The sequence below is a fragment of the Gobio gobio genome, assembly GCF_949357685.1.
Source record: "Gobio gobio genome assembly, chromosome: 10".
Lineage (NCBI taxonomy): Eukaryota > Metazoa > Chordata > Actinopteri > Cypriniformes > Gobionidae > Gobio > Gobio gobio.
In genome coordinates, this window is record NC_137116.1 from 54,173,566 (window position 1) to 54,189,320 (window position 15,755).

Here is a 15,755-nt window from a genome sequence, read left to right on the forward strand (position 1 = left end):
AACGAGAGAACGCATACGGAGCTGAAAGGGCTTGAATGAAGTGCGTTTGGCTTTCGATAAAACTACTATATATAGCACTGAATGTTTTTTATTTTTATAAAGCATAAAGAAAGAGAACAGTGAATGAAATTCTAGGTCTAATCCGAGTTGGGAAATAATAATTTTGGGAGGATTTACAAATAATATTTGCATCAATTTGCGTTAAATATATTGATAATCTTGAGTTTCTTTTATTTGAGATTGTAAATACATGGATCCGCTGTTCACATTTGGACTCCCTAGTGGTCTGGTGGTAGAATATTTGTCAACTGTGTCAAAAGTTGCAGGTTCTAATCCGCCCTCATATAGGTTTCTTCTTCTTCATTAAAATCAAAGATGGTCATCAGTGATTGTATATTAAGAACAGGGACACGTTTGTGTGCATTTTTTGTGTGTGATTTCACCGGAAAGAATAGAGTTTCTCTATTCGCAACGGCATTAAGCAATAGATTAAAGTCTGTGTGAAGCATGGACTGTAAACAAATATGGACGTAGTGTCCGTGACGTCACCCATAGGATTCTGAAGAGCGTTTTTGAAGCCTCAAAGGTGGCCTTTGCCATCTTGGCAGTGCGTCATCGCGCTTCACACCCGGAAAACAGACAATGGGCAAAGAGGCGGGATGTGGGCGGAGCTGAGGTGACTAACAGACAGCAGACAAACTGCAATCCATCTATCACTCAAAATGGCCACACCCTTAATTATGCAGAACTTTAAGGCTTTATATAATGTAAACGAATGAGTTATATAAAAAATTCACCCCCTCACAGTCGTCATGAAGGGTAAAATTAGCCGTATAGACTAGGGGTGCACCGATCCGACTTTTTCAGTCCCGATACCGATACCGATGCCTGGGCTTTGTGTATCTGTCGATACCCGATACCGATCCGATATATTGTTGAATTAATAATAAACTGTATATCTTCCACCTTATACCTTCCTTGAAGAGACTAATGGCACCAGTCTTTACTAACTAAACATAACTAAGACAAAATAACAGATGTATGTAAGGTGTTGAATTCTTATTTATTTAAAAAACAATTGTGCATTCAAATCTAAAATAGAATGTAATCTAACTTCTTTAAATAAATAAAATGTAGCAGTGGAAACAAAAAACAGTGTATTGGTCAAACATACAATAGTAATCTGACAGTTACCAAACATTTTTTACACTACAGATAATTGTTTTGGTATATAATCATATCAATATTAAAAAGTAGCATTACAAATTAACAAATAGTCTAATTTTCTACCATATGCAATTTAATAAAAATTTTCAGCTAGCTAATAACAACTTTGTTCTGGTTTCACCTCACTCCAGATTAAATGATTGTAGGCTAGGCCTATTTATTTTACTACACATTGTCAACAGAAATAAGATGAAATACTGTTGATAATTAAAAATAATTCTTACTACCCACTCTTGCTAAAATGGGTAAGCACTTGTGTTCTCATTTCAGTTGCGTTCTGAGTAAATTAATAAACTGAGTTCATGAGTTCAGTGTTGGACAGATCAGTTGTTCTGGCCAGTCGATAAAATGATTCGGTTCAAAGGAGTCATTAGGTCACGAATCGGACATTAGCAGACGCGTTGTGTGCGAATCCCGTCTGTTAGAACATCGCGAAAGATGTCAAGACACAGAAAACACTTCATAACTGGATATAATTTGTCTCCCGCTTATTGAAAGTATGCTTTATGTCAGCTGGTCAGAGAAGAGTCAATGTTTTTTGAGCGCAATTCACACCCAGTGATAATTCAAGGACAAAATTGTCCGAATGTGTCACGTGCAACATGGTTTCGGTCTTCCGAGCTTTTGATTTGGATTAATATGTGAAATATGAGAGCGAACACTGATTATTTTGAAGACCAGAGAGCGCGCGCGGGGGAGGAGCTCTCAGATCGGTCTCTCTGTCACTCAGTCACAAGCGCAGCATCTGTTCTACATCACTCGTAAATCACAATAACTCATCAAATTAGGCTTTGGCCGTCAAAAAAATGTCAATGCAGGAAAGACCCTGACTTTGCAGTAATACCCTCGAAACAGCGACGAACTAGTTGGCGTGGCAAGCGTGAAATATCTCCTCCACACAGCCGACTCTCTGGCTCGCTCCCTTCTAGCATGCGACACACGTGAAGCTGACGAATGACGTAGGTTCTGCTGCGACGGAAAAAAACACCTGGATCGGCTTGTGGATCTGTTAATTTTTCCGATCCCCGATCCAGCTATTTTGTCAGTATCGCGGCCGATATCCGATCCTAATATCGGATCGGTGCACCCCTAGTATAGACCAATTTGACCATTTCTAATTATTGGGGGAACTTGTCCTTCTCAATGTCTATGGTGGTTCCGGCCCTGATTTGTATTGTGATCGGGAACAACTTCATTATTTTGGGGTGGGCGGGGAAATCACAATGCCGGCTCAACAACTGTCAGCCATCGGTGATGGACGATCGGCCCAACCCTAAATACAACACTATAAATCTGCTGCTTACTTGCCATCCAGTAATACCGTCTCCTCCAGGAGAGGGCTTGAGCTTCTTTAGGATAAAGAGAGACAGTTTTATTTGTTTAGTTTCTTTTTACAGTTTGAAGAGCTGAATTTATGACCATTAAACCATTACAATGAACATTTAGAAACAGAATGACTATTAAAAAGGAAATGAGACATGATGTACCAGTATGTGCTAGTAATGTTCATTCATTTACAAAATAATATATAAAATAAATAAAAGTCATCTTATTAAAATGATGCATCAGTACAACACTATAAAGCTGCTGTTTACCTGGTGTCTGGTAATACGGTCTCATCCTGGAGGGGGCTTGAGCTTCATTAAGATAAAGAGACAGTTTTATTACTATTTATTATTTATTTTTCACAGTTTGAAGAGCTGAATTTATAACCATTAAACCATTACAAGGAATATTTAGAAACCTAAATGATAACTAATAAGAAGGAAATGAGACACCTTTGATGCGCCATGTGGTGTTAGTAATGTTCATTCATTAAAATAAAAATAAATAAAAGTCATCTTATTATAATGATGCATCAATACAACACTATAAATCTGCTGCTTACTTGTCATCTGGTAATACGATCTCCTCCAGTAGGGGGCTTGAGCTTCAATAAGATAAAGGCACACATTTTTATTATTTATTACACATTTTTACAGTTTGTTTGAGCGTTAATGTGGTTAATGTGGCGCACGTCTGGAGAACGAGAGAACGCATACGGAGCTGAAAGGGCTTGAATGAAGTGCGTTTGGCTTTCGATAAAACTACTATATATAGCACTGAATGTTTTTTATTTTTATAAAGCATAAAGAAAGAGAACAGTGAATGAAATTCTAGGTCTAATCCGAGTTGGGAAATAATAATTTTGGGAGGATTTACAAATAATATTTGCATCAATTTGCGTTAAATATATTGATAATCTTGAGTTTCTTTTATTTGAGATTGTAAATACATGGATCCGCTGTTCACATTTGGACTCCCTAGTGGTCTGGTGGTAGAATATTTGTCAACTGTGTCAAAAGTTGCAGGTTCTAATCCGCCCTCATATAGGTTTCTTCTTCTTCATTAAAATCAAAGATGGTCATCAGTGATTGTATATTAAGAACAGGGACACGTTTGTGTGCATTTTTTGTGTGTGATTTCACCGGAAAGAATAGAGTTTCTCTATTCGCAACGGCATTAAGCAATAGATTAAAGTCTGTGTGAAGCATGGACTGTAAACAAATATGGACGTAGTGTCCGTGACGTCACCCATAGGATTCTGAAGAGCGTTTTTGAAGCCTCAAAGGTGGCCTTTGCCATCTTGGCAGTGCGTCATCGCGCTTCACACCCGGAAAACAGACAATGGGCAAAGAGGCGGGATGTGGGCGGAGCTGAGGTGACTAACAGACAGCAGACAAACTGCAATCCATCTATCACTCAAAATGGCCACACCCTTAATTATGCAGAACTTTAAGGCTTTATATAATGTAAACGAATGAGTTATATAAAAAATTCACCCCCTCACAGTCGTCATGAAGGGTAAAATTAGCCGTATAGACTAGGGGTGCACCGATCCGACTTTTTCAGTCCCGATACCGATACCGATGCCTGGGCTTTGTGTATCTGTCGATACCCGATACCGATCCGATATATTGTTGAATTCATAATAAACTGTATATCTTCCACCTTATACCTTCCTTGAAGAGACTAAAGGCACCAGACTTTACTAACTAAACATAACTAAGACAAAATAACAGATGTATGTAAGGTGTTGAATTCTTATTTATTTAAAAAACAATTGTGCATTCAAATCTAAAATAGAATGTAATCTAACTTCTTTAAATAAATAAAATGTAGCAGTGGAAACAAAAAACAGTGTATTGGACAAACATACAATAGTAATCTGACAGTTACCAAACATTTTTTACACTACAGATAATTGTTTTGGTATATAATCATATCAATATTAAAAAGTAGCATTACAAATTAACAAATAGTCTAATTTTCTACCATATGCAATTTAATAAAAATTTTCAGCTAGCTAATAACAACTTTGTTCTGGTTTCACCTCACTCCAGATTAAATGATTGTAGGCTAGGCCTATTTATTTTACTACACATTGTCAACAGAAATAAGATGAAATACTGTTGATAATTAAAAATAATTCTTACTACCCACTCTTGCTAAAATGGGTAAGCACACTTGTGTTCTCATTTCAGTTGCGTTCTGAGTAAATTAATAAACTGAGTTCATGAGTTCAGTGTTGGACAGATCAGTTGTTCTGGCCAGTCGTTAAAATGATTCGGTTCAAAGGAGTCATTAGGTCACGAATCGGACATTAGCAGACGCGTTGTGTGCGAATCCCGTCTGTTAGAACATCGCGAAAGATGTCAAGACACAGAAAACACTTCATAACTGGATATAATTTGTCTCCCGCTTATTGAAAGTATGCTTTATGTCAGCTGGTCAGAGAAGAGTCAATGTTTTTTGAGCGCAATTCACACCCAGTGATAATTCAAGGACAAAATTGTCCGAATGTGTCACGTGCAACATGGTTTCGGTCTTCCGAGCTTTTGATTTGGATTAATATGTGAAATAAGAGAGCGAACACAGAGAGCCAGAGAGCGCGCGCGGGGGAGGAGCTCTCAGATCGGTCTCTCTGTCACTCAGTCACAAGCGCAGCATCTGTTCTACATCACTCGTAAATCACAATAACTCATCAAATTAGGCTTTGGCCGTCAAAAAAATGTCAATGCAGGAAAGACCCTGACTTTGCAGTAATACCCTCGAAACAGCGACGAACTAGTTGGCGTGGCAAGCGTGAAATATCTCCTCCACACAGCCGACTCTCTGGCTCGCTCCCTTCTAGCATGCGACACACGTGAAGCTGACGAATGACGTAGGTTCTGCTGCGACGGAAAAAAACACCTGGATCGGCTTGTGGATCTGTTAATTTTTCCGATCCCCGATCCAGCTATTTTGTCAGTATCGCGGCCGATATCCGATCCTAATATCGGATCGGTGCACCCCTAGTATAGACCAATTTGACCATTTCTAATTATTGGGGGAACTTGTCCTTCTCAATGTCTATGGTGGTTCCGGCCCTGATTTGTATTGTGATCGGGAACAACTTCATTATTTGTGGGTGGGCGGGGAAATCACAATGCCGGCTCAACAACTGTCAGCCATCGGTGATGGACGATCGGCCCAACCCTAAATACAACACTATAAATCTGCTGCTTACTTGCCATCCAGTAATACCGTCTCCTCCAGGAGAGGGCTTGAGCTTCTTTAGGATAAAGAGAGACAGTTTTATTTGTTTAGTTTCTTTTTACAGTTTGAAGAGCTGAATTTATGACCATTAAACCATTACAATGAACATTTAGAAACAGAATGACTATTAAAAAGGAAATGAGACATGAAGTACCAGTATGTGCTAGTAATGTTCATTCATTTACAAAATAATATATAAAATAAATAAAAGTCATCTTATTAAAATGATGCATCAGTACAACACTATAAAGCTGCTGTTTACCTGGTGTCTGGTAATACGGTCTCCTCCAGGAGGGGGCTTGAGCTTCATTAAGATAAAGAGACACACAGTTTTATTATTTTTACAATTTGAAGAGCTGAATTTATGACCATTAAAGGTGAACTATGTAGGATTTTTGCAGTAAAATATCCAGAAACCACTAGGCCAGTGTTATATATTTTGTTCAGTTGAGTACTTAGAATATCCCAAATGTTTCCAACTATTTGTAAATCGTGAGAAATTGCTATTTTAACCGAGGAACCGGGACGTGTGAGCTATGCGTGTGAGGGAGTCGCCTGTCGATTGTGTCATATCTGCGTTCCCCTCGGTTTCCGGTTTTATTTAGCAGAAACGCTGTACTCTCACTGCAGTGTGAACAAGTGTCATAGCAGCCGCCGAGCGAACGTCATAACTTAATTTTCAACACACTCAGATATATCTAATACGATAAACAGAGTTGCGTTACCTCATACTCATGACTGGAAAAGAGGAAGTGGCGCCGGCAACCGTGTCATAATAAAAGTCCCGCCGGCGAATATGCCATAATAACAGTCCCGCTCTTCAATCGCTCCTGCAGCCTTGCTCAGCTCCACAACACTCGCTCCTGCTCTGCTTCACTACAGTAACGTTAATAATCACATCCATCAACATGATTTCTGCCCGAGTCCTATCCTGACTCTTTTCCACCGGCTGTGAGCTGAAGACCACATGTCCCAAGATTCTGCGCTCAAACGTGGCGTCATCAAACTACACCTTTGTTTTGAACAGGCGACCTCTAGCGGACGGAAAAGTTACATAGTGTAGCTTTAAACCATTACAATGAACATTTAGGAAAAAAATTATAACCAATAAGAAGGAAATGAGACGCCTTTGATGTGCCAGTATGGTGTTATGAATGTTCATTCATTCAAATAAATGAATAAATAATAAGTAATCTTACTTTAATAACCTAAATTATGCATCAATACAACTAGGGTTGGGCGATGTCTACCAAAGTGGCATCAGACAATGTCCACAGTGAATCGCGATGGACGATATCATCGGGGGTTGTGTTTGAGCGTTAAGCTCCGTTAATGTGGTGCACATCTGGAGAAAGAGAGAACGCACACGGAGCTGAAAGGGTTTGAATGAAGTGCGTTTGGCTTTAGATAAAACTACTATATATAGCGCTGAAATATCATTACCACAAACCATCCCGAGTGCTTGTGGTGTGATCCGCATCCCTGTTTTGACGAAATAGAAAAATGGTGCTACCGTTCGGTCTCGCAGTCCAGATGGAAACATGCGGGGCTCTGGACTGCCATTTGAATATAATTGGTTTAGTTTGTGTAAAACATCTAGTAGCATCTCATTTGTTTGCCGTTTTTTGTACAATAAAATCGTTAGTGTTTAAATTGTGTTAATTGAACTGTTTTGAATGTATTTGTATTGTGATCGAAAACAACTTCATTATTTGCGGTGGGCGGGGAAATGCCGGCTCAACAACGTGATGTCTGTCAGCCATCAGTGATGGACGATCGGCCCAACCCTCAATACAACACTATAAATCTGCTGCTTACTTGCCATCCAGTAATACTGTCTCCTCCTGGAGGGGGATTGAGCTTCAATAAGATAAAGAGACACACAGTTGTATTATTTATTTTTACAGTTTGAAGAGCTGAATTTGTGAACATTTAGAAAAGAAATTATCACTTATAAGAAGGAAATTAGATATCTTTGATGCACCAGGTGGTGTTAGTAATGTTCATTCATTAATAAAAAAATAAAAGTAATCTTATTATAATTATGCATCAATACACTATAAATCTGCTGCTTACTTGTCATCTGGTAATACGATCTCCTCCAGGAGGGGCCTTGAGCTTTATTAAGATAAATAGACACAGTATTATTTATTGTTATACAGTTTGAAGTGCTGAATTTATGACCATTAAACCATTACAAGGACAATTTATAAACGATAAATAAAAAAGAAATTAGACATACCTTTAATGTGCCAGTATGGTGCTAATAATGTTCATTCATAAAAAAATAAATAAGTCATCTTACTAAAATTATGCATCCAAATTTATTAATCAATGAATTAAAATGATGCATCAATACAACACTATAAATCTGCAGCTTACTTGGTGTCTGGTAATACGGTCTTCTCCTGGAGGGGGCTTGAGCTTCATTAAGATAAAGAGACACAGTTTTATTATTTTTACAGTTTGAAGAGCTGAATTTATGACCATTAAACCATTACACTTAAAATGTAGAAATGAAATGATAACTAAGAAGGAAATGAGACATCTTTTGATGCGCCAGGTGGTGTTAGTAATGTTCATTCATTAAAATAAAAAAATAAAAGTCATCTAATTATAATGATGCATGAATACAACACTATAAATCTGCTGCTTACTTGTCATCTGGTAATACGGTCTCCTCCAGGAGGGGGCTTGAGCTTCATTAAGACAAAGAGACACAGTTTTATTATTTATTTACATTTTTTACAGTTTGAAGAGCTGAATTTATGACCATTAAACCATTATAAGGAAAATTTAGAAAAGGAATGATAACTAAGACGGAAATGAGACACCTTTGATGTGCCAGTATGTTCATTCATTAAAATAAATGAATAATTTGAAATATTGAGCTTGAGTTTCAATAAAACAAAGAGAAACGGGGATAGTTTTGAACAGCTGAATGTCAATTATATGATAATATATGAATATAATTATCTGCACACTTACTTGGGGCCCAATAACATGGTCCATTGTACCAGTACCAGCAGGGATTTGAAGATGCTCCTAAATATAAAAAGAGACACAAAGTACTACATTTTTTATCAGCTTTGATGATTTTATGATCAGAAAATAAGGTGCATCATGAATATTATTGTCACAAATCGCTGTATTGAAAGTAGAGAGTAGAGAAACCAAAAAATGTTATCCATAGGGAATACTCAGAAATAATATCACAAGTGAATATAACAGAAACAACGTTTAATATTGACAACACCGATCAATGAACTGAATGAACACTTAATACACATGTTAATACAAATACAATGTAATTAACAGAAAAGGAACAGGTGTGAAAAACTAATTAACAAACAAGGAAACTTAACTAGGAAATAAGGCAGGGAAAACGATGGGCTTAGAATTGTTGCATGATCCCAAATAAATAGATTCAATCCTCTACGGACACACTGACGCTTGAGTCACCATTGGCTAGTCAATTTATTTTACTCGCCATACTTTTTACATGAAATGCAAGAACAATGCTAATGGAAAAAGTCACCCCCTCCTTGTGGAATGTATTTGAAGTTAAAGGAGAGACTAATGGTGTGTGCAGACAGACCTAAAGCGGATTTAAAGGGGTCATGAATTGAGAAATCAACTTTCCCTTGAGCCTTTGATATATAAAAGTTCATTGTGATATTAGAATATCCGGTAAGTTTTGGAGCTGAAAACGTCCTTGTTAGTCAAAGAAAAGTTTTTATTGACACCAGGCCCAGGAAACGCTCGATCTCAGAATGTGCCAACCCTTGACGTCATCGTGTGGTGAAACACCGCCTCAACATGAATTTTCCAGCTCACGTGGGGAAGACATTGCATGTTTGTCCCTTCATTTCACCGCGGATTCGTTTGTAAACAAGACACAGGTTGAGACTGGATTTGCAGACAGATTGAGATTAAAACACAATGCTGTGCCTTCTATATTGGATCCGACAGGAACGGTGCAACACACTTATGTGAGTAAAAGATGTTTTTTATGTGATAGTATTGCATTGTTACAGATCGCTTGATATCTACTGATTATGTTGCGGAAGATTTGAACATCCTGATTTGTCTGCAGTGAAGTTTTGCTGATGCACGTTAGGGCTGTCAAAATGGCTGAAAAGCTAAATTCGAAATTCTTTCTTAAATATGAACAAAATTCGAATTATATTCGAATTCTAAAGGCAATACTTAATGTTAGAGGGAAAATGTACTGAATTGTCTCCTATGCCCACAAGAGGGCGCAAGCGAGCGCAACAAGCAAATGTAAACCAAATCAAGCATCGCATCTTTTATTGAAATCGTCTTTTATCGTCTTTTTTAAGTGCATTCACTTTTTTTAAACAATTGTTATTAAATAAAATATAATTTCATTAATGAGCATGCAAGGAAAATTAGGTAACAAAAGTGCATAAAACTGCAAGTGCATCAGTAACCTGAGAAAACACGCTTCAACATACAAAATAGCAAACTGACATTCAGAAACAATCCATTTCCACTCACTAAACATCTACATATTGTTTTGTCAAAAACACCAAACGGTCAACTTGACCTGCAGCGAGTGCTAAGCGTTTTTTGGTGAGGTATGGTCAAGTATGTCTTTGCCAGCTGCACAATATGTGGATACATACATACCGCATGATTTTTGCCACCAACTGAGAGGATTTTCGTCAGCAGGAAGCGTATCTTCCCTTTCATCTCATGCTCCAAAGCCCTGAGTGTCGTCTTCTACACTGCTCTGTGTCTGACTGTGTCCGATGCCGTCGAACAGGTTGCCCATATTTTACGACTTTTTTCAAATATACGAATATTCGAAATTCAGCCCTAATGCACGTACTTGGCTTGGCATTGTGTTTGTTTGATAAAGGCATTTTGCGAACCCTGTGGGCGGATTCCGGTTGCCGTTTCTCTCCACATTGGAAGTTTTCAAAACGATTCCCTACATGTACTGACTGGGGAGTCGAAACTCATTATAATATGCCAAACTGTTATCCAATCCTAGCCGTGGGCGTTTACTTCCAAGTCTTCAGTGCGGCACGCCCATAAAAAGGTGTGTTCCAGGAGAGAGGCTCAAAACCAGGGCAGAAAATAGCCTATTACTTATTCATTATGATATTTCTGAATGTAAAAACCGCGCAAACGTCAAAAGTAGACCTCAGACAACAGTTTTAGGGCTGCACGAGTAATCAAAATCGAACTGCAATCGCGATTTGGCTTATGTGCGATTATGAAAGCACAAAGGCTGCGATTTTTAATTAAATAAATAAATGCCCAGTGTGTCAGTGAAGAGCGGCTCTGTGATCAGAAGTAAATGCTGCTTCGTCTGAAAGCACTGCGAGTTTGAGCAACATGTGTCAAACATCTTTACAAACTAATGCAGAGCGCTCATAAACCTGTTGTCCAATTAAATACAACGTTTAATAATACGTCTTAACTCACTTCATATCGTCAGTCGAGCTGATGTGGCTTCTTATCACAGAATGTCAATCAGCACTGCATACTTTTATTATTATGAAAATACCCGAGAAGGCTTGAAGAACTCAATACACCATATTGATCAAGTATTATCTTCATGTTTAATCAGTCAAAGCATTTCTATCTTCGTTTTATTCAGCTACAGCGCAAGCTTCACATTAGGGATTTCCCATAGGGATTTCCTGAAAACAAATGATTACTTCTCTGGCGCAATTGTGGCGTTTCTGCTCGAGGGCGCCCTCTGGCCTCCAGTATGACTTAAACTTTTGGGGAGAAAATAAGAAAAATAAAACTTCTCTCTAAATAAATTGATATGACAATCCATATGTTTTTCTTCAATGTACTGGAGTTTTAATCCCCACAGTGGATTGCATAAGAGACTCATAGTTCATATTAAAGACATAGACTTTAAGAAATTGATATCACAGATAAAAAGCAAAGATTTGTATAATAATAATAATAATAATTGTTTTTTTTTACAATTAATCCTTAGACCTTTCTAATGATTTTTAGTCATAGGCTGTCTGCATACTAACAGGTAACTCATAATTTTTAGTTTTCTGTAAAATATAAATATTATTATTATTATACTGTTATATTTATTCTTAAATGCTCTATTTTTTTTTTTTTAATTAATGTTATTGTAATAGTAATATTTCTTATTTTTATTTATCAATAATAATAATCATAATTATTATTATTAGTTACATTAATATATAAACACAAAATGTTATATACACACTTTTCATGTGTAAAATAAATAATAATAATAATAATAATAATAATAATAATAATAATAATCGCATTTTAAATCGCAATCGCAATTTTAACCAGAATAATCACAATTAGATATTTTCCCCAAATCGTGCAGCCCTAGTCAGTTTTGAGAACTCAAAATAAAAAGAAAGTTCTAAATACTCAGTTAATTTGAACTTTTTTGTTTAATTTGAGTTGGCTCTACTCTAATTCATTTTTTTGAGCGTTAGAGTTTACAGTGAATGCACATCGCTTGTTTGCTGGGCATTTCACTTTTAAATGCATGATATGATCTCTTTGGAATGCAACATCCTGTCACACATTTAAAAAGAAACCACCTATATCTTCTCTACAAACAAAGGGAGTCGTAATACATGTATTTCATGTTTTAAAATACTATTTATAATGCTTTATAGATCTGTAGATCCATAGAGCTGCTCATATGCGTCATTAACTGCTTGATTGAAGAAGTGGGAAATGCTGTTGCCTGTTGTGTGACAGTAATTTCAACTATTACACAAACTTGCATGTGTATCACGAGGTTGAATCCAGTTATTCATTAGTCAGCTACTTATTGATGCTTTTCAGTTCTATCTTGAAAAACGTGACGCTTACATAATGCATTGTTCCCATAACACAGATGTAAAGCACTGTTTCTCTGGCATTTTCAAAGGCTCATAAAATATAATACTGTGGCTTGGCTTGATGCACAGTCTAATGGTGTAATGAAATCCAAATTTCAAACATATTTTTAGTGTTACGATTTGACAGGCCTTAAAGGTGCACTATGTAACATTTTTTCAGTAAAATATCCAAAAACCACTAGGCCAGTGTTATATATTTTGTTCAGTTGAGTACTTACAATATCCCAAACTATTTGTAAATTGTGAGAAATTGCTATTTTACCCGAGGAACCGGGACATCATATCTGCGTTCCCCTCGGTTTCCGGTTTTATTCTGCAGAAACGCTTTACTCTCACTGCAGTGTGAATAGTGTCAAAGCAGCCGCTGAGAGAACACACAGAGTAACGAATATTCAATCTGTAATTAAAATTCGAAAAATAAAAATACTATTCAAATTTTACTATGTTGCTTTGCTGGCCGTAAATGCAGTGAATCCATGATAAATCCCACTAAAACTTGCAGTTATAACTAAATCCCCTGGGTGGCGCTGTGGAGCGTGTTAATAAGTTTGATCACATAATGTCGTCATCTGCCTTGCGATGTTTGGAATTAGATGAAAGTTGACAATTATCTTACAAAATGGAGTTACTTTTGATAAAATGAATGAATGAAACTATCATATTATCACGACCACAGTGAGAAATCACATGAAATCCAGTCGAATGAGGAAAGACAGCTGTCCATCACTGCATCACGACTGCAGGTAAGCACAGATGTTCACCGAGTGAGAGAGAGATAACGTGTATGACAGCAAAATGATCTTGAGGCAAATGCATCCTTTAAGTTTCTTTAGGGTTTAAGAACAGAAAACACAAAATGCTGTTAGAAACTTCACTTAACACATTATCTTTGTGTCTCTGGAACGTCTGTCAGAGGAGCGCGTTTCTCACGCGAATATCATCCTCCACATGATATTACTGTTTTTCTGAACATTATAATGTGAAACAATATAAACACGATAACCATATTCTGACTCGAGTGTATATGCACGATAACTGGCTCGCTCTGCTTTATTAGTGTTTTTTTCCACTCGCGCTGCATGCTTGAGCTTATAATGCTTTTGTTCGTAAGCCTATATTTTTTGTTTACACATATTGTTTAATGTTTTGAACTGAATGTAAACCTTAAGATATAAACTTGTTGTGTATATTACCTAATCATTAGTTTGTTCAGAAATGATGAAAAAAACGTTATATAAATAAAATAATGTCTTTCTTATTTTCTCAAAATAACATCATTTAAATAAACAAATATTCAAATATCCGTTTTTTTTATGAGCCCAAATATTCTAATACAATATTTTGGAAAAATGCCCATCCCGAGTCCTATCCCGATTCTTTTCCACCGGCTGTGAGGTGAAGACCACATGTCCCAAGATTCTGCGCTCAAACGTGCCGTCATTAAACTACGCCTTCGTTTTAAATAGACGACCTCTAGCGGACAGAAAAGTTACATAGTGCACCTTTAAACGTATGTTTCTTGAATGTTTCCACAAATATGTGCAGCCATACACAAATGCATGGAAGTGATTTACATATGAATGCCATGCAGAGTTGTGTTTGTGACATAAAACAAATTTTTTTTTTTATTGCTAATCTTATGTCATTTATTTGTGAATCTCTTTACATTTATTTGTGAATCTCAAATCTATTTATTTAGAATAATGCAACAATTCTAACCTAATTCTTAACCATAATTCTTTTTATAAAAAACAGGAACAGAACACAGAGAAAACTAAACCAAAACAGTATACGTGACAGATATAATCTCAGCTAGTATCACTAACAGGCAAATTTCAGGCAAAGGTCTTTCCTGATATTAAATTGCACTTTAAATTATTTTTAAAATAGAGCACTAGATTAAAGTCATTAGATAATGCGCCTGATGTTGATGTGCAAACTCAACAAAACTCTACAAAACTCACAGCAAAAAAATATAGCGACTGCCACATTATATTAAAATGATAAGAAATTATATATTGACTGAATATATAAAATATTATGCAGATTACATAAGATTATATGAACTGAATACAGAATAAAAAAGAAAAGTATAGATGAAATAAAGGTTTTAGATAATGCACCTGTCTGTGAAGGTTGAGCTGTAGTACTAGGCGGCTCTGTACAAAAACACAGCAAACATTATATTGACTGCTATCCTTGCATTTGAAAACATCTCAGAATATTATATAGGAACATTACATGTTTCTGTATGTGTGTATATATACACATGTATAGATTAAAGATGCACCTGTATAGTAGTACCGTGCATCAGACGAATCTGTACAAAAACACAGCAAAATGTTATTAACTCAGTATAGACAGAAAATCTGAGGCAGAGAAATGTGATTTACTTACTGAAAGCTGACCAAAGGACCAATAAAAGGATATAAAGCAGGTTCATGCTGTCAAAGAATAGAGAGCTACAGCTTTCTGAGACACTCGTGTGACAGTCACACTGACTTCCTTTGTCTTAACTAGAAAAAATGCAGAGTAGATGTGGGGAGAAAGCAGAAGTGCCTCTCATGAGGAACATTTACTGTCTGGGTTTATTGTCAGTTGTGGCTGGGTTTTCAAAATCAGGCTGGAAATATTTAAAATCTGCAGCAAACAGTATCATTATTTTATCATTGAAATATGTATACAAAATGTAGGCCTAGCTCTTCATGTATAGATGGTTATGTGCACATTTGTTATGTGTGGTGTTAGGGGGTAACAGTTTAGGACCTAAGACCAGTTGTGAAGAATGAAGACCAAGAGTCAGGTGTGCAATTAATTAAAGAGAAATATACTGAAGAATAGTTTGCCAGCTTCAGGTCTCACGATGAGTTTGTAGGCCCAACAGTTATACACTCTTCAAGGTCTAGCCATGTCATTACTTCAGGCTAAATGACAGCCATAGTACATTTCCACACGTTGTGGGTTTATCAGTTTCACGTGTCCATAGATCACTTGTTGATGTTTTCACCCCGGAATTAGGCACGTTGTGACCTTCCAGGTCTGGAGCAGACATCCTGG

General features: G+C 36.8%; 1 protein-coding gene across 11 annotated transcripts in view; it reads right to left on the bottom strand.

The window, feature by feature from the left end:
- The window catches only part of LOC307133264 (uncharacterized protein), a 45,303-nt gene extending 30,021 nt beyond the window's left edge, over positions 1-15,282 (bottom strand). For 2 of the 11 annotated variants that reach the window (XM_079828227.1, XM_079828222.1), the window contains exons 1-14: positions 15,096-15,282; positions 14,989-15,018; positions 14,822-14,857; positions 8,794-8,850; positions 8,463-8,504; positions 8,188-8,229; positions 8,048-8,068; positions 7,882-7,923; positions 7,624-7,665; positions 6,068-6,109; positions 5,777-5,821; positions 3,116-3,157; positions 2,823-2,864; positions 2,532-2,576 (exon numbers count right to left, since the gene is read on the bottom strand). In XM_079828227.1, the coding sequence (XP_079684353.1) occupies positions 2,532-2,576; positions 2,823-2,864; positions 3,116-3,157; positions 5,777-5,821; positions 6,068-6,109; positions 7,624-7,665; positions 7,882-7,923; positions 8,048-8,068; positions 8,188-8,229; positions 8,463-8,504; positions 8,794-8,850; positions 14,822-14,857; positions 14,989-15,018; positions 15,096-15,141 (574 nt within the window). In that variant the 5' untranslated portion in view covers positions 15,142-15,282. Of the gene's footprint in view, positions 1-2,531; positions 2,577-2,822; positions 2,865-3,115; positions 3,158-5,776; positions 5,822-6,067; positions 6,110-7,623; positions 7,666-7,881; positions 7,924-8,047; positions 8,069-8,169; positions 8,230-8,462; positions 8,505-8,793; positions 8,851-14,821; positions 14,858-14,988; positions 15,019-15,095 lie in introns of all 11 variants that reach the window. The other 9 variants (XM_079828231.1, XM_079828230.1, XM_079828224.1 and 6 more) reach the window with 7 other exon arrangements.
- Between the last annotated feature and the right edge of the window lie 473 nt (positions 15,283-15,755).